This window comes from Podarcis vaucheri (genome assembly GCF_965113315.1).
Source record: "Podarcis vaucheri genome assembly, chromosome: 15".
NCBI lineage: Eukaryota > Metazoa > Chordata > Lepidosauria > Squamata > Lacertidae > Podarcis > Podarcis vaucheri.
In genome coordinates, this window is record NC_138753.1 from 27,509,639 (window position 1) to 27,528,268 (window position 18,630).

An 18,630-nucleotide genomic window follows, 5' to 3' on the forward strand; every position below is an offset into this window, starting at 1 on the left:
AACGTGTGCGTTTATTAAGAAATAAAACGTGGCGTGCTTTCGCATTTACGTGCTTCCGCAAAGCTTACATCGGAAATGGGAGCGGGGAGCCATAGAGCTGCCGAAGGGTAGAGCGCCGCAGCTCCCGAACGAGGCCCAATGGTGGCTGCGCCTCTGTGGCCATAGATATAGATAATAGAGCAGCTTCTGCTTTGGATTCCTTTTGGGGCCGCTTGGCGAGTCTCGCCTGCCGTCATGGGGTGGAAAATGCGCCTTGTGAGGGACAGGATTTATTTTTAAATATAGAAATGCAAACCAGCCAGACGGAGGCGGTGCCTCAAAGGAACATGTGTATCTGTGTTCATCTGCTGCTGTAATTCAGCATAGTACTCTGTCTGAAAATTTCGTTGTTATAGTTGTGCGTTTTCTTAATTGTTGTTGATGAGCAGAAATAAGCACTTAACAAACACATCGGTCGGTTTTCTTTCGCCTCACGTCAAAAAGGATATCGTGTTTGTAACCTGCAGCGTTTGTAACTCGAGGTACCACTGTATTACGACTTTCCCCCCTACTTGGTCTCATCGGAAAACAAGCTCATTTAATCCTACATCAGCCTTCCCAGACCTGATGCCCTTGTGAAGTTTTGGGTGACATCTCTTTTAGGAATTGTAATTCAAAGCATCAGCAGGGCACCAGTTTGGGGCTGTCTTACATACTTGCTGAAGCAAGTTGCTTCGTTGGAGGCCAAGCCAACAAATCTTCTGCATAAAACTACTGAGCAGTTTTGTTTTGTTTTAATAAAAGGTAAAGGTACCCCTGCCCGAACGGGCCAGTCTTGACAGACTCTGGGGTTTGTGCGCCCATCTCACTCAAGAGGCCGGGGGCCAGCGCTGTCCGGAGACACTTCCGGGTCACGTGGCCAGCGTGACAAAGCTGCATCTGGCGAGCCAGCGCAGCACACGAAACGCCGTTTACCTTCCCGCTGGTAAGCGGTACCTATTTATCTACTTGCACCTGGGGGTGCTTTCGAACTGCTAGGTTGGCAGGCGCTGGGACCAAGCAGCGGGAGCGCACCCCGCCGCGGGGATTCGAACCGCCGACCTTTCGATCGGCAAGCCCTAGACGCTGAGGCTTTTACCCACATTGTTTTAATAAAGGTAAAGGTAAAGGTACCCCTGCCCGAACGGGCCAGTCTTGACAGACTGTGGGGTTTGTGCGCCCATCTCACATTTATTGGCCGGGGGCCAGCGCTGTCCGGGGACACTTCCGGGTCACGTGGCCAGCGTGACATCGCTGCTCTGGCGAGCCAGAGCCGCACACGGAACGCCGTTTACCTTCCCGCTGGTAAGCGGTACCTATTTATCTACTTGCACCCGGGGGTGCTTTCGAACTGCTAGGTGGGCAGGCGCTGGGACCGAACAGCGGGAGCGCACCCCGCCGCGGGGATTCGAACCGCCGACCTTTCGATCGGCAAGCCCTAGGCGTTGAGGCTTTAGCCCACAGCACCACCCGCGTTTTAATAGCTCAGAGTAAATTCTGAAATGGATTGTTCAGGGTTGGTAATCTGTTTATGAACACAGCAATGGCTGCAACTCTAGCCTTGTCAGTAACGGCTTTGACACACCATGTTGAATTCACACATAATGTCGAGCCTACACAGGAACATAGGAAAGTTGTCAGTACTATACAAAGTCAGAGTATCCGCCATCTAGGTCAGTATTGCTGGCATAGACTTGAGATCTTCTGCATTCAAGGCAGACGCTCTCCCACTGAGCCCTTCCACACACAAGAGTAGGCTAAATAAGACCACCATATGGAGGCTGCATGCAAGGTTCCTTTGATCTCCCTTTGAAGCTTAGAGCTACTTATGTATATTTGAAAAGAGGAACAGCACGGTGTAGCATGTACTTTCCATGGGGCAGCTGGTTTACCTATTATTTTAATTGTATTTTTATTTGTCTTTATTATTAAACACCATATTAGGTTAAGGTCTGCTTAACTACTACTGTATTTCCCCCCTTTTTGTAATGTACACAATATCTTTTGTTGTTGTTGTTCTGTTTTCTTTCCTACACGGGTACTGTCTCTTGTTCTTTTTTGTGTGTCTTATCTTACTCTGTGCACTTGAAATTTTGTACCTTTTTGTTTTTCAATAAAGAATAAAACTGAAATGCAAGCTTTGTAGTAGGCGGGGGAATCTGTGGCCCTTTAGATGTTGCTGGACTCTCTCTTTTTCCCAGAAATAATTTTTATTTGATTTTACAAGTATAAAATTATAAAGATGACGCAGCACATATCCACAATTACGAGATTCCAATGAATCTCTGGCCTTCCCACCTTCCCCTCCATGGATTCAATTATTAAATCTTTTCTACTGCATCCTTTTCAATACTCCCATTATTATTTTTATAAACAAAACCTTCATTATCTTCATAATACCCATTGCATTACAAGTGTTATTGCAATCCTGCTAATGTTTTCATCTGTTTACAGTGGTCTCCAAGATAAATTATAATTCCCCCCCCCCATTCCTTATTAAAGTTTTGGTCTTCTTGGTTCCTGAGCTTTCCAGTCAATTTTGCCATTTCGGCACAGTCCAACAATGTAATTTGCCATTCTTCTCTGGTAAGATGTTGCTGGACTTTCACTCCCGTCAGCCCCAGTAAGGCCAGTGGTCAATTACTATGTGGGCTGCAGTTCATCAACATCCGAATGCTAGCATAGGAATACCCACCCCTGCTCTGTAGACAGGAGGGCATTCGCAGTACAAGTTAATGTGAGATTGAGATTGAGTAAAGAGATACAGACACAGCCCATGTAAACATCATTATTGCAGGACAGGCTCTTCTTCCCAAATTATCTTCTTTTCCTCACCTCCCATCCCGTTTCACTCTAAATATCTAGAAGAAAGTCCCATTCATAGACACCCGCAATGCTTTCAACATTTCCAGATCATGTCTCCAGCTGATACTTGCCTCACAGCACTCATTGCAAAACATGAAGGCACACAATATATCATTGTTCAAAGAATAAACTTTATTCACTTTCCCGTTTCCCCTCCCCGTGTCCTTGTTGGAAAAGGGTGTGTGGCTTTGTGTAAAAAATAATTCCATTTAGCAGCAGCCACAGCAAAAGACTGGTGAGTCCAGGAGCTAAAGGCTTCCATTAGGCAAAGAAGGAGAGAAATGGGGCCAGCTAAATGCACATGGGCAACGAGGAAGGGAGGGATAGGACAACACATCCACCAAGAAAGAGTTCTGTATGGCACTGTGACAAGATGAGACACTTTCGCATTTGCGCCTGGAGGGAGCTGCAGTTGGGGGTGCTGCCTGCAGCCCAGGCACCTACTGCATGTGGCATAGAAAAGGGGGGAGCCAGAGAACTGGACAGACCCCAGGACACCCAACGCAAAGCTTTTTCCAAAGTGGTTAAACTCGAAGCAAAGAAAGATTCCGGTCAACCCTTGCAAGCTATCCAGCTTTGACGGCGATAGCTATGCCAATAAAAGTAGTCAAAAGGGTTTTGGATTGTTGTTTTCAAAGGGACAGATTCAGCGTTGAACCTCTGCTTGCAGAAACCAGAACCCCCAATCAGACATTGATTCAGGAACACAAAAGTTGCTCTTTGTAAGGGATCCGGCCCCAAGAGCTGTCCTGTAGTGCAATTTTATTTCAGGGCATCATCTTAATTCGGCAAACCCAGAGAGAGCTAATGGGAAGAGTCCCCTGAAGTCAACAATGGCTGGGCAGGGGATGTGTTTGAGGACTTGCTGAAACAGAACAAGCCTTCTTTCCATACAGCTCCACCCGGGAGTGCAACAACCACAACATGATGTGAAAAAAGGGCAGATATCCTCCTGCGAATCTGAAGGGCATCGCTTTATTCTTGGTTCCTGTTGGTTGAAAGAATGCCTGAAGTTGCTCAAACACTGGCCTCTGGGTTTTTGTATTCGCTGCTTCTCTCCTCTTCTGTGATGTTGGAGAAGCCCAGTTTGGAGAGACCTTCGTCACTGGGGCCATCGTTGTTGAGGTCTGCCGACAGACAGGGGTGCAGCAGATGGTCCCAGTACAAGCTGAGAGTCGACTGGTCCTGGTTTTCCATCTCCCGCTGCTCATACATCTCTCGTGCGCTAATCACTGGCGTCTGGACTTCGAAGGTCTTCTCAAAGCGGGTGTAATCTACACGGAAGGCGCCTTTCTCCAACGTCATGCAGGGCTCAAAGCGGTGGCCCCACAGGATCTCGTCCTCTACGTAGGAGGTCCGGGCTTGACACGTCATTCCTGGGGGGAAAGGTATGTCAGTGGGTGGTTGGAAATGTGGAAGACACCATGCAGTCCTACTGGGTTCAATGGGACTTACTCCTGGGGAAGCATGTATAGCATCGCAGATTAAGTTATACATCTATGTTATGTTGTTTGCAGGAAAAAAATGGAGGGCAAAGAGTGGAAATTGAAACATTGGCATTGTCTGAATTTGGCAACCCCCATATTTTGGTGTAGGGATTGCCATATGGGTCAAGAGTTCTTTTACTTTAAGGGGGGTGCAAGAGGGAGAGTGGGGGGTTCAAGTAGAAAAAGGAGGGGAACAATGGCCCCCAGAAACCTGGAACTGGCTTTGTGACTTAAGAGTGTTGCATGAAATGAGGACTTTGGGGTTGTTTCTGTAAGACACATGTGCCCAACTACAGTCATACCTTGGTTCTCAAACTTAATCCATTCCGTTTGACTTCCAAAACCGTTCAAAAACCAAGGTGCAGCTTCCGATTGGCTGCAGAAGCTTCCTGCACTCAAGCGGAAGCTGCGTCGGATGTTCGGCTTTCAAAAAACGTTCGAAAACAGGAACACTTCTGGGTTTTCTGCGTTCCGGAGCCTATTTGTTCATCAACTAAGCTGTTTGAGAACCAAGGTATGATTGTGTCTTGAACTTCCCACATTTAGGAACGTGGGATACAGCTCTTTTATTTCATCAGGTCATTGGTCTATCCAGCTCAATACTGTCCCCTGTGACTGACAAAGGGCATCTGTAATTTCAAACAGGTCTCCCAGCCCTATCAAAGATTTTGGAGATTGAACATGAGACCTCCCTCTCTCTCCTGTACAACCATGAACTCAACCCACCAAAGTTAACAAACTTCCTCGTGTTGACAGGACAACTTATCCCAGGAAATAAGGAGCTGAGTCAAGACACCTGACCTTGACAGGCATTGATGATACTGTTCCATCTATCGCTCTCCGGGTCATCAAGTGTTGTGCTGCAGCGAGCAAAACCCGCCAGGAATTGACCTCAGGCATTTCTACATTTCTCTCTTTGAAGTTTGTGTTACAGGCAGTGCTTTTCTTCTAGAAAAAAGGTGCCCGTATTGTGTACCCTTGAGTAGCGCCCCCCAGGGGGGGGGAGTACTGGTTACAACTACAACTTTTAAAATGTTGATGCCCATTTTGTTTCACTCTGTGCTACTTTTACTTTTTACTGTATTGTTTTTACTCTGTTATGCCCATCTGGATGTGTTCAATGTGCATCTTATCTTGGGTTTTTTTTATGATGCTCACTGACTGTGATAAATATTGGATTGGATTTGACTCTTCCACAGGAAGTGACCTTATACCAGGTCAAACTCTGCTCATTTTGCCCATTCTGGTTTTCTGTGGTGGTCCAGAGTCTCGAGTGGTGGCAAAGGGGATTCTTTCCCATCACCTGACCCCTTTAACCAGAGATACTGGGGATTGAACCCGGGACCCTCTGCATGCAAAGAGAGTGAGGTCCTAACAACATCTTCCACTGTGCCTTCGGTCCACCTAGATCAGTATTTTCTGACTGGTACCTGTCCTCCAGGATTCCTAGAAGAAGATGCTTCCCATCTATTATCTGATCCTTTTCACTGGCCACATCAGGAATTGAAACGGGGGCTTTTTGCAGGCAAAGAATCTGCTCTGCCGCTCAGCTGCGATCACTCACTTCTACTTATTTTGACCTCCAATTTGCTTTTTGAACAGAGGCTAAGTGGTTGTCATATCAGGGTATCCAATTGCACAAACAAGCTGCTAGTCACCAGGAATATCGGCTTCATAGAATCAGAACTGGGAGGAATCTCATTCTGTGCTAGGGCAGTGATATCTGTCATTATTCCGTGTTTGTTCCAATCAACTCCACTACCGTATGGGCTTCTGCTAAAACGTACGTTGTTTGTCTCACTATCTGCTGTGACTAAGACCAATTTTGGTGCATTTCAGTGGAAGAGGAATGCCAAAAACAATTCAGAAAACAACAAATTTGTGTAACATTTGTAGATTTAAAAAATCACAATAGTGAATAGTGCTTATATTTACGTGCTTTCCCTTCCTCTTGTCGGTCAAATATGCAAATAATGGCAATTTCTGCTCCCATTTCTGTTACTGATTGAATTATCTGACCTTATTCTGTGCATGTATTATAGGGGGAGAAGGGTAGGGGACCCTCTTAAGGGGAAACCCAGCCCCACCTCGACTCTCCCCAGTTTTAGCCTGTAACGTTCTACACACGGTAACCAGAATTCTTTGCAGGACACAGCGTGCTTTAAATGCATGGTACAGAAGCCAGTGTACAGTTCATGTTCTGACTTCAAGGGACAGTATTTATACGTGAACAGAATTTGAGCACCCAAGCAAGGGATTCTGGGGCTCAGATGCTGGCCTGAGAAACAGCCCCATTTATCAGGCCGTGCTGCCCAAGTTGTGGCATTCCCTCCTCAGCAAGCAGACCTACTAGACTCCAAACTCTTAAATTCCACCAGGAAACAGGTGAAGACACTTCAGGCAGGCTTGAAGAGGGGATGATATGAAAAGAGCTTTTGCTGGAACGTGGCCAGCTGTTTAATAAGCTCTTTTCAAGTTGTTATTTTTAACCCCCATTAGGTGCTTTCAGTTGTTCATGTTGGTGGCTTTTTGTTTTGTTTTTTAAGCAGGGAATTAAATAATACTTTTTTAAAAAAGGAATTGTCCAAGCTGCTGCTCCCTCTTCCAACAATTTTGCCGGTATGTGAGAAAGGGCACTTATAGGATTTTGCTATTTTGAGGTGGGATTCAGTCACAGACCAGCAAATTCAGGCTTTGTAATTAAAGTATCGTTTCGCTCTATAGGATGCACCTTGTTTTAGAGGGGGAGAACAAGAAAAAAAAATTCTCCCCCTCTCTGCTCAGCGCCCCTTCAGCGAAGCGACAGGAGAAATGGAGCCCCTTCCATTTCTCCTCCCGCTTGGCTGAAGGGGCGCTGCGCAGCTCTCCCTCTCTGCTGAAGCCGGGAGAGTCTTGCTCTCCCGGCTTCAAGCAAAAGGAACCCGAAGCCTTCAGAGCGCAGCACGAGTTCCCGCTGCGCTCCGGAGGCTTCAGGTTCCTTTCGCTGAAGCCAGGAGAGTTGGTGTGCACCGACCCCTCTCGCTCTCCAGGCTTCAACGAAAGCAACGTGTAGCCTCCGGAGTATGGAGGGATCACTCCCTCTGCGTTTCGGAGGCTTCGCGTTGCTATCGCTGAAGCCAAGGAGCCTGCATTCGGTCCATAGGACGCACACACATTTCCCTTAATTTTTGGAGGGGGAAAAGTGCGTCCTATAGAGTGAAAAATACGGTAGTTCTGAAGTTCTTGCACAACAAACTCACTTCCCCTGCCCCAGCAGACAGTTTGTGATCTTTGGGGATCATGTCTGGTTGATGCAGTACTTTATAACCTTCCCACGAACAAATCAGAATGAGTGCTCAATAAGTGGTCGATGTCATCTAACCTCCCCATATACTTTGTGCAAACTAATCATGTTGAGTGCTTAATAAGCAGGCCCTCTGGAAATGACAAGACAGAGAGGAATGACCACCAGATGGCACAGGACACAGCCATCCTGCACTGCAAATAATTATGTTTTGATTTGATTTGTCTCTGTGATGTTTATTCTGTGTGCATTTAATTAGGGCTGCCATACATCCAGAATTTCCCGGATATGTCCATGATTCGGACACTGAAAATAGCTTCCAGAATTTTCAGAAATCAGTCAAAATGTCCAGGAAAATCCAGGCATATTGCAGTTCATATCGGAAGTGTTGGTTTTTTTGGCCAGTGTCCTTAAAAATACAGCGGTACCTTGGTTCCCAGGTAGTTTGGCTCCCGAATAAATCTGCTCCCAAACGCAGCAAACCCGGAAGTAAATGTTCTGGTTTGCGAATGTTTTTCGGAAGCCGAAAGTCTGATGCAGCTTCAGCTTGAGTTGAGGAAGCTCCTGCAGCCAATCAGAAGCCATGCCTTGGTTTTCAAATAGTTTCAGGAGTCGAACGGACCCCCGGAATGGACTAAGTTCGAGAACCAAGATACCACTGTAGGTGTACAACTTTTGTGTCCGGATTTTCACTTTTTGAAATATGGCAACCCTAATTTAATACATGTTCACATTTTTTTCACTTGAGAGTGTGGATTCCACTTTAAAAACAAACGAACAAAAAATCCTAACTGATATGCTCAGAGACAGCAGTGCTTATACATGCATTTGCACACAGAAATTATTGGCTGAATTAAATATATTAGTGTGTTGTGTTGCATAATGCTCCCTCCCTCCACCAGCAAATAAATGTTACTTTTGTTTATCAGCAATTCCTTTGTTCTTGAATTGCTTATAAACTACTCTGATTATGTCTCTCAGCTTGGTTACTTGAGCACAGAGTGATGGTGCTCACATTTAAATTCCTCCATGTTGTTGAACCCAGGGAAGGAGGAAGCACACCCGCATCAGCCTGTCCAAAGACTGATTTTCTTCTGAGTTGCTTCTCTGGAAACTCCAGCCATACGACTTAAATTGGCTGGAGACTGAGGAGAAGCCCTTTTCAGTTGTGGTCCTCCCTTTATGGAATTCTCTTCCTGGGAATGTTTGCCTGGCACCAGTACTGATTGCCTAGAGGTGTCAGGCTAAATATCTTTTTAAAAAAACTAACTACCAGATTTTTAACTTTTGATGAATTTTGACTGAGATGGTTTTGATTACAGTGGTACCTCGGGTTAAGAACTTAATTCGTTCTGGAGGTCGGTTCTTAACCTGAAACCATTCTTAACCTGAGGTACCACTTTAGCTAATGGGGCCTCCCGCTGTCTTTGCACGATTTCTGTTCTCATCCTGAAGCAAAGTTCTTAACCCAAGGTACTATTTTGGGGTTAGCGGAGTCTGTAACCTGAAGCGTCTGTTACCCGAGGTACCACTGTATCTATTGTAAATGACCCAGATTTTTTTTCCTAACTGAAAGATGACATATGAACCTACCCAGACCCTGAGATCATCTTATGAGGTCCTCCTTTGCATGCCCCCTCCTTGAAAGGTTCGGAGGGTGGCAACACAAGAACAGACTTTCTCTGCAGTGGAATGCTCTCCCCAGGGAAGTTTGCCTGGCACCTTCATTATACACCTTTGGGTGCCAGGGAAAAACGTTCCTTTTCAACCAGGCCTTTGGTTGATCCGATTTATATCCTATGCCCTTTTAAAATGTGGTTTTTTGGGGGGGTTATTGGGTTGCTATTTTTATTTTTACTAGGTATTTTGTGGTTTTAGATCATGATTTTGTTCTGTGAACTGCCCTGAGACCCCCGGGTATAGGGAGTTATATAAATTCAACAAATAATAATAAAAAAGAAAGAAAAAAGTATTTCTTCCAACTTGCTTGATTATCACCAGCCCATGCTGCTGGGGGATGATGGGAGTTGGGAATCCAAAACATCTGAAGGGCATGAGGTTGCAGAAAGATTGGGACAGACATTTGAAGCATGCTATGTACAGAACAGGAGAACAAGGCAAGTGTAAGTAACAAGAAAGGTGTGCAGAGACACATATATTCTGGCTCTCCTATAGATCCCAGGACCCTCTACTCTCCTGAGAAAGAAGAGGTGAGGTGGTTTCTGGCCACGCCAATGAGTTAATGGTGGGTGTTCTTTGTAGCCCTCCGGCAGCTACAGAGAAATTCAGGCAAGGGAAAGAGAGGAGATGAGGCATAAACCATGGGTAGGCAAACTAAGAACCGGGGGCCGGATCCGGCCCAATTGCCTTCTAAATCTGGCCCATGGACAGTCTGGGAATCAGCGTGTTTTTACATGAGAAAACTGTCAGAGAAACTAAACACACCAAATCAGTCCCTACTACAAAAGGTTTTTCTATCCTACCCCACCTCCCTACAAATATGCCAGACTCCACCGCCCTAAAGAATCAATGGCTGAAAATCTCCAAGGGTGCCCAAAATCCAAGAATCAGCCAATGCCCTAAATATCCTTTCCTGGAATGTAGCCGGTTGGTCTAGATGTTTATCTCAATCTACAGATATTCCATTCTGTAGCCAAAACTTTAACGTCATTGCCCTTCAAGAGACATGGGCGGCGGAAACTCCCGTACATGAGTAGAATGTGTCCTTTGATTTAAAATGCATCTCTGGGTTATTTGTGGGGCATAGGAATTCGTTCATATTCCCCCCCCAAAAAAAACAATATAGTCCGGCACCCCACAAGCTCTGAGGGACAGTGGACTGGCCCCTGCTGAAAAAGTTTGCTGACCCCTGGCATAAACCCTTTCAATGCCCCTCAGTGGGGAGTTCATTGCACCCCGCAGTGTAACGCAATCCTGTGTCTGCCAACTTGAAAGGCAGAACGGGAGCGATCTGGGAGTGTGCCCCTTGCCATGGATGAGCCATCATTACTGTCATGATTTGTGGAAGGTTCCTCCTCAATCTGGATAATTGACATTAATCAAGAGGTGCTCTCGAAGTATCATATGCTAATAAGCTGCAATCAATCAGCCACCGAAAGAACTGGGACTGGTTTTCTGAAGGTATTTGAATGTTTTCTTAAACTAGAGAATTCTTAAAACAGCCTGAAAGGAAAGGGGGGAGAGGAGAATGAGTTTTGTGCTTTCTTATGGTTTTTTAACGGTCTTTCTTTTCCTTGTCCTCTGCTACAATGAAGAGACGTGTGTGGTTGCTACTTTGTTTGACACTTCGAAAAAGAGGGAGGGAGGCTTTTGATTTATGTTCTACAAGGAATTTAATAAGGTTTTGCTATGCCCCCCCCCCTTGGCTGAAGTTGAAAGGACTTTAGTTATGATACAGCTAGACAGGGCTGTTGCTGGAGAAATGCAGTGGGGGGAAAAAGAGAAAAACGATCCACAGCTGGATAAATGCTGAAATGAAGTTGAATCTTAGGAAAGACGTTGCTGTGTACTGTGTGCTGAGAAAGAGCTCCATGGGGGAATTTAATGGTGGATGTCTGGAAAGTTCACTCTGTGAGATATCTATGGCTGCCGTTCGCATGTCAGCTTGATAACAGTGGAATGATATGGAATGTGACCTTGTGCTACTCAGATAAACACTGCAAAGGATTGAATGACGAGAGAAAGAACTGAACTCTTTCAGCACTCCAGGTCTGGAATAAAATTGTACGTAAAGGGCTACACACTTGAAATGGATTACAGTGGTACCTCGGGTTACATATGCTTCAGGTTACATACATACGCTTCAGGTTACAGACTCCACTAACCCAGAAATAGTACCTCGGGTTCAGAACTTCGCTTCAGGATGAGAACAGAAATCTTGCTCTGGCGGCACGCGGCAGCGGGAGGCCCCATTAGCTGAAGTGGTGCTTCAGGTTAAGAACAGTTTCAGCTTAAGAATGGACCTTCAGAACGAATTAAGTACTTAACCTGAGGTACCACTGTATATATTTACAATATGAAACTGAGGTGCTGTTTTGTAAGGTGACAAATCAGGCAGCTGGAAGAATGTTTTGATGGCAAGTGAAGAATGTCAACTGGAGACTAAATAAGAAATGAAGCAGCTATGGGGGCAGGAAATATTGGACATATGATTGCAACGAGAGTGGGGAACTTGATTTTAAGAAATTGTATTAAAGTAATTTGGTTTGATCTGTAATAATTTGTAAAATCAATAAAAATATTTTTTTATAAAGAAAAGAAAAGAAAGAAGAGGTGAGGTAGGGCAGCAGCCAGAACTGCATTGCGGAGTGAAAACTGGACCATTTCTCCAAAGCTCACTCGTGTTGAGTTTGTAGGGTCACCCAAACAGGTCTCCAGAATGTGTCCCCTTCTTTGATGTTCTACTCTACAGTGCACCCACCTGTGGCTTCCACAATGCCTTCAAGGATGATGATGATTTCAAACTGTTCCTTCTTCAATGTGTCTGCGGACATCTCCCAGAAGGGGCTGACCTCATTGATGACATGACAAATTATCTGTGGCTCCACCAGGAACAGTCGGTCCTCCCCCGTATCATAGCCCAGGTTCAGTTCTGACTGCTCCAGTGGGATGAACTCCCCCTCCTTTGTTTGCCTGGACTTGATTAGCTTGGCTCTTATTTTTGCATCTACCATGTGACTGTCCCGGAGATCTCCGATGCGGAACATGAGGCAGAGCTTCTCATCCCGGTGGGAGATGACACACTTCTTGCTGAATATTAAGGTCTGGGCACGCTTCTTGGGTCTGGAGATCTTGACAAACATGCAGCCCACCATGAGGGCATCAATCATAGAACCAATGATGGACTGGGCCATTAGCAAGATGACCCCCTCTGAGCAATTGGCCGTCACAATCCGAGATCCATAGCCAATTGTCCGCTGACTTTCTACAGAGAACAGTAAGGCAGAGATGAAGTTATCAATGTTCTCGATGCAAGCCTTCCACTCGGGGTCACCTATGTGGTTGACATCATCTCGGACCCAGGCATCAAAGTAATAGATGATGCCGAAGACCACCCAGGTGATGATGTAGCACATGCTGAAGACAAAGAGGAACCAGCGGTACTTGAGATCCACAATGGTGGTAAAGATATCTGAGAGGAACCTCTTCTTTTCCTGGATGTTGCCCAGGTTCACCTGGCACTTGCCCACCTTGGTGACGTAGCGCTGCCGCTGCTGCTTGTTCCCCCAGCCAAACTGCCGGTCATCGTCTATGAGTTTACAGCGCCGGCTCTGCCCTTTGTCCGAGGAGGGCACAGAAATGATGCTACGGGTTGGGGTTTTGTTCCGCGACGAGTTGATGATGTTGGGCGCACTGAAAGCGTGCTGGGGATAAAGCCGGGCATTGAGGTCCCGCAACAGAGAAGGTGGCGGAGGGTCAGTCCTGGAGGACCGGTGGTATCTGGGCAACTCATCTGTATCGATTGAGACTCTGGGACGATGCTTGATAGGCACAACCTGCTCTGCGGTGCTGAGCCTCCGCTGGAGAAGGACTGTCCTGTCATTGGGGATGTTTGAGCTGCAGGGTACCGACACGTAGTTGCATGTCAGGGCACTTTTCTTGGTGGCTGCAGTTTCCGTTTGCTGGGGGCTCCTGTCTGGAGGACCCATCGAAACAGCTATCATTTCAGGCTGGAAAAGGAAACAAACTTAGTAAGCTCTCCATCTCTGTCTTCTAAAATAGTGAGTCGTTAGTTAAGGCTTGATCATGGAAGCTCTTCACTGAAGTACAACCCCATATTGCAAGTTGAAGGACAAAAAAAACCCCTCCACAAGATAAGGATAGAAACTTGGAAGCTGTCTTATATCACATTTGTCCCTTGGTCCATCTAGCTCAACATTGCCAACAATGGCTGCCAGTGGCATTCTAGGGTTTCAGGCAGAGAACATTCCCAGTCCTACCTGAAGATCAAACTTGGGATGCTCTGCTGGCAAAGCACATGTTCTACCACTGAGCTGCAGCCCTCCCCCTAACAGTATTTTGTTTGGCAAGGATGTATTTCTCATATTGCTACTTTTCTAGAGAAAGAGGTGCTGGAACTCACCATGAACGCCTCTCTTGTTCTCTTATAATGGCAATGCCTACCTGAGACGTAGTGGAACTGAGTTTCCTACTGGAAATCCCCCCTGCAAGCATTCAGAAATCCCTTCTAGAAATTGCCAAACTGGTCACCAGGGCAACTGGATATGCCCCACCATTTATTTATTTATTCATTTATTAAATTTGTATTGCAGGATGGCAAACAACACGAGATAAAGCATCTTAAAAACAATTCCTGTACAGATTCAGACTGGGGGAAATATCTGAAAAAGCTTGTTGGAAGAGGGAGATCTTCAGTAGGTGCCAAAAAGACATCAGAGACAGCACATGTTCAGATGGAATTGCTCTATCCAAGTTTTGTTCAAGGTAAGAAAATTCACTCAAACTTAAGAGAAGGGAGCAGTAGTCAAGCATTTATTGTTGAACTCAGGGTGGCCCATCTTTTAAAGTCAGGGGCCTGTATTCTCCTGTTCCCAGCCAACCCTCCAGGGCCCACATGCCCAAATCCTTAAAAAAAATTTTTTTGACAAAGTAATAATCATAAATAAATAAGAATAAAAATGTGCATCCCACCACCGAGACCATTCCATTGTAACTATCCAACCTCCCAAAATTTCAACACCTCTTGCGGTCATTTGACCCCTTTCTGTTTTAACAGTACAAATTCTACAAACACCCTCCATATCTCCTCAAAATCATTTCTCCTGCATATTCCCCATCTTACCTTAATGACACATGTTTATTTATCATTAATAGCTATATCCCACACCTCTTTGTATCATTCTTCCATTTTGTATTCTGCTTGCCCCTTCCACTTCCCAGCTATCATAATTCATGCAGCTGTCAATAAATTTGTGAGCAAGTCCTTCATAGCGTGCAAACCTTCCACCCCATCATAAATTGATGCCCACGTCCTTGTATATACACAAGCAGGCTTCACCCTGAGGAATTCTGGAAACTGTAGCTTGTTAAGGGAGAGTTGTGAGGAGACCCTCTGCTCCCATCGGAGAGGTCCGATTCCCCAGAGTGTTTCAACCAGCCACGTACCTTCTGAGGAAAGGTCCCATATTGGCTTGTTTCTGTGGGGGGCCGAGGCAGGTAAGCCAACATGTGCTTGGCAATTGGAGCCTTTGCTGGGGGGATGGAGTTTCTGCGGCTTCGCGACTCTTCAGACTTCAGCCTCCAGTCGCCAGTGTTGTTGCGGACACAGAGCCCGTTGTCTGGCTGCAACTCCATGCTGCTGCTAGCCAGGGGTAAAACCATCATTTGTTTCAGGCCAAGGTGGGGGCCTAACCCAGGGCCTTACGCTTCCTCCGGTGAAGGATCCTTCCATAGGAAAAGAGAGAGAGAGAGCAAAGTCAGAAGGAAGAAAATAAAAAGAGAAATCTAGAGGAGAAAACAAGAGAAAGGGGAAAGAAAGAAAACCAAAGCAAGACAGAGTAAAATGAAAGAACTTCCTGCTCTCTACAGCTACATATGGTATTCTTTAAGGTCCAACCATTCTATCTTCTATAAACCAGTATTTTTTCGATCGTCAAATCCAGATATTACAAGCTCATTTTCTCTTCCGCACCAAAAGTCCCTAAGAAATTTCCAATTTTAGATGAAGTAGCTGTTTTAGTATATTATAAAAAATATACTTTGTAATGGGTATGTAATTCTGTATATCTTTGAATAAATATCAATAAATAAAATTTAAAAGAGGGCCATGAAAATCTGTGTCCTGGGCTTTTTATTTTTTTTAAAAAATAATATTTATTAATAATTTCAAAATTACAGGAAAGGGGAAAAAAATAAAAACAACACTACAATACATAGAAAAAAAACCAAGAAAAAAGACATAAAAACCAATGTAACAATACAGCAAAAAGATAAAAAAGAAGGAAAAAAAGACACAAATCCCATATTACATATCTTTAACTTCCATTTGCTTGTTTCATTGACCTCCTCACACCTCCCTTTTTGTATTCTAGTTTGATTGATTATTTCAGCAAATTCTTTCCATCTTTCTCAATTTTTACTAAATAATTTATCTTGACAATTTAACCTATTAATTAACTCAACAAATCCTTTCCATCCTTTCCCCATATTCTGTTATTCAAATTACCTTAAGTTATTTAACCTTATCTTACCAAAAAATACTTTAGAGCTTAACGCTTAATACTCGATTATACATAACTCCTGATATCTTTTCTACTAGAGTCATATAGTTTCATTCCAACATTTTCCCTAATGTTCATTAATTTTAGGCTAATTCCCTAGAAAAAAAAATTCTTTATAAATTTTCTTCCAATCTTCATCCAACGTCTCTTCATCCTGGTCTCGGGTTGTGTCAGTCCTTACTGTCCATTCCATCTAGTCTATCAACCTGGTAATCTAATGTCCGAGGCCCTTAAGTCTCTTCCATGTCCCTTCTGCAGATCTTCTTCTTCTTGTTTATACTTGCACTTTTCCTTGTCTTTTGTTGGTCTCTTTCTTAGTTTCTTTCCTTTCTCGTTGGGGAGTAGGTCTCTGGGGGATTCCAACCCAAAATTATCTTCGTCTCCCTTCATCCAACCAGCCCATTCCCCAGAGTCCCACTCCCCACAATCATCAATGTAGTCCAAAAAATATTTAAAAACATATTTCAAGGTCTCTCCAGAGTTAAGAACCTCCTCAGCTCCAGACTCCCCCTGGCCGACTCCAACTTCAATCTTCAAAGACAACGGCTTATACTCCTGTAGGGCCTCGGGTCTCTCCATTTGTATTATTTGAGGTGCAACCGCAACCTCCTCCATTATCTTCTGCACTTGCCCAATCAGTACAGGTTCCTGAGTTGGTCCCTGAATAGTTTCTGTATCAATATTCCCTGTTTGTCCACAGTTATTAACCACAACAGTCATCAAATCCATTTTCTCATTCATCAAATCCATCTTCTCATGCATCTGTTCCAGCAAGGCACTTGTCTTGCATAAAGCAAGCACCAAAACTTCCTCCCAGCTCATATTTAGTCAAGGTCAAAAAGGACTGGTCCCACGATCTTAATCTGACAGCTGTAGAGTCCTCAAGTAGACGCAGCAACAATTTAGCAAGCTCCCTCTAGAGGAGACAATTTCTATTTGTATCCATTTTTTTTTAAGGCAAGTCCAACAAAGGAAAATTACTTTCATTTTTCAGATATTTTGTTTCTTTAGAATGCAGAAGGCAACATTGGAATCAATTTATTTTTCTTCCTTAGCTATCTGTCAAAGTATTCCATTCACAGTCAATGAACCTCTCCAAGAATTTCTGTCTCTGACACCCCGTTCCCAGGTTAGAGATGGTGGAAACTTATCTTTCTTCACTCCCTCTCCTGCAGGTGTTAAACAAAGCCCCCCCCCTTTTCTCCTGCTTCCAAGGGGGTTTCAGTAATTATAAATGAAGGAAATTTAAACTTTTTTAACGACTTTCCAGACTTTAGCTTACAAGATTTTTGCTTCAGTCTATGTACAAAAAGCAGAAGGTGGACTTCCTGTTTTGAACCTTCCCGCTTCTGTGCCAAATTAAGATATTTCTTAATCCAATTTTCCGTTTCTACTCACGGGTACTTGTTTTAAATCCAATTGTCCACAGGAAAAAGTCAGGGCTCTTCGGCAATGACTGTGCGGCTTCACTCCGTGAAAGTAGCAATCAGTTCGCAGCACCACGCCACTCACCCCACTTCACTCCGGAGCCCCAAAATGGGGTTCCCGGTGCATAGGGTGCCCTGCCGAACCCCACGTTCCCAGGCTTCCTCTGCCTGGGATTTCTAGCGGGTCCCCACCTTCGCTGCGACGGGAAGACCCAGTTTCCACGGAGCCAGAACTCTGCCATTCGCTGATGGCGCTAACCCGGAAGTCCCCTGGGCTTTTTAGACTCGATCTGCCCATGTACTATTTGAAACCAAAGGGGCGCATTGGTTGCCAGATGTGAATATATTGACATTCTTTTCAGCTCTCCTACCCCCTCCTATAGGGGAGGGGTTACAGCTCAGTGGAAGAGCACTGCTTTTGCATGCAAAAAGGCACAACGTTCAATCGTCAGCATCAGCAGGCAGCGTTGGGAATGTCCCTCATCTGAATCCCTGGACAGCCACTGATACTGGACAGTACTGAGCTAGGTGGTGGACCCATGGTCTGACTCAGTAGAAAGCAGCTCCCTATGTTCATTCCTCTGGGTGGCGCTGTGGTCTAAACCACTAAGTCTCTTGGGCCCACCGATCAGAATGTCGGCAGTTCAAATCTGTGTGACAGCGGTGAGCTCTGTCTCAGCTCCTGCCAATTCAGCAGTTCAAAAGCACACCAGTGCAAGTAGATAAATAGGTACCACTGCAGCAGGAAGGTAAACAGTGTTTCCGTGCTCTCTGGCTTCCATCACGGTGTCCCATTGCACCAGAAGCAGTTTAGTTATGCTAGCCAGATGACTCAGAAAGCTGTCTGTTGACATATGCCGGCTCCCTTGGTCTGAAAGTGAGATGAGTGCCACAACCCCACAGTTGCCTTTGACTGGACTTAACCATCCAGGGGTCCTTTACCTTTTACCGTACCTGTGAGGGACAATCTATCCACCTGTGTCTTGTATCCCTTCAGGTTCTAAATGGCCTCGACCCAATATACCTGAAGGAGCATCTTCACCCCCACTGTTCTGCCCGGACACTGAGGTCCAGCTCTGAGGGTCTTCTGGCAGTTCCCTCACTGCAAGAAGAGAGGTTAAAGGGAACCGGGCAGAGGGCCTTCTCGGTGGTGGTGCCTGCCCTGTGGAACGCCCTCCCATCAGATGTCAGTGAACAACTATCTGACTTTTAGATGATATCCAAAGGCAGCCCTGTTTAGGGAAGTTTTTAATATTTGATGTTTTAATCTGTTGGGAGCCGCCCAGAGT

The 18,630-nt window shown here is 45.1% G+C and overlaps 1 protein-coding gene across 3 annotated transcripts in view; it reads right to left on the minus strand.

The window, feature by feature from the left end:
• Positions 1-2,543: 2,543 nt before the first annotated feature.
• Positions 2,544-18,630, minus strand: part of LOC309519822 (G protein-activated inward rectifier potassium channel 4-like) — a 39,027-nt gene continuing 22,940 nt past the window's right edge. For 2 of the 3 annotated variants that reach the window (XM_082201017.1, XM_082201015.1), the window contains 3 exons: positions 14,800-15,078; positions 12,095-13,343; positions 2,544-4,259 (listed from right to left, as the gene is read on the minus strand). In XM_082201017.1, the coding sequence (XP_082057143.1) occupies positions 3,901-4,259; positions 12,095-13,343; positions 14,800-15,018 (1,827 nt within the window). In that variant the 5' untranslated portion in view covers positions 15,019-15,078 and the 3' untranslated portion in view covers positions 2,544-3,900. Of the gene's footprint in view, positions 4,260-12,094; positions 13,344-14,799; positions 15,139-18,630 lie in introns of all 3 variants that reach the window. The other variant, XM_082201016.1, reaches the window with a different exon arrangement.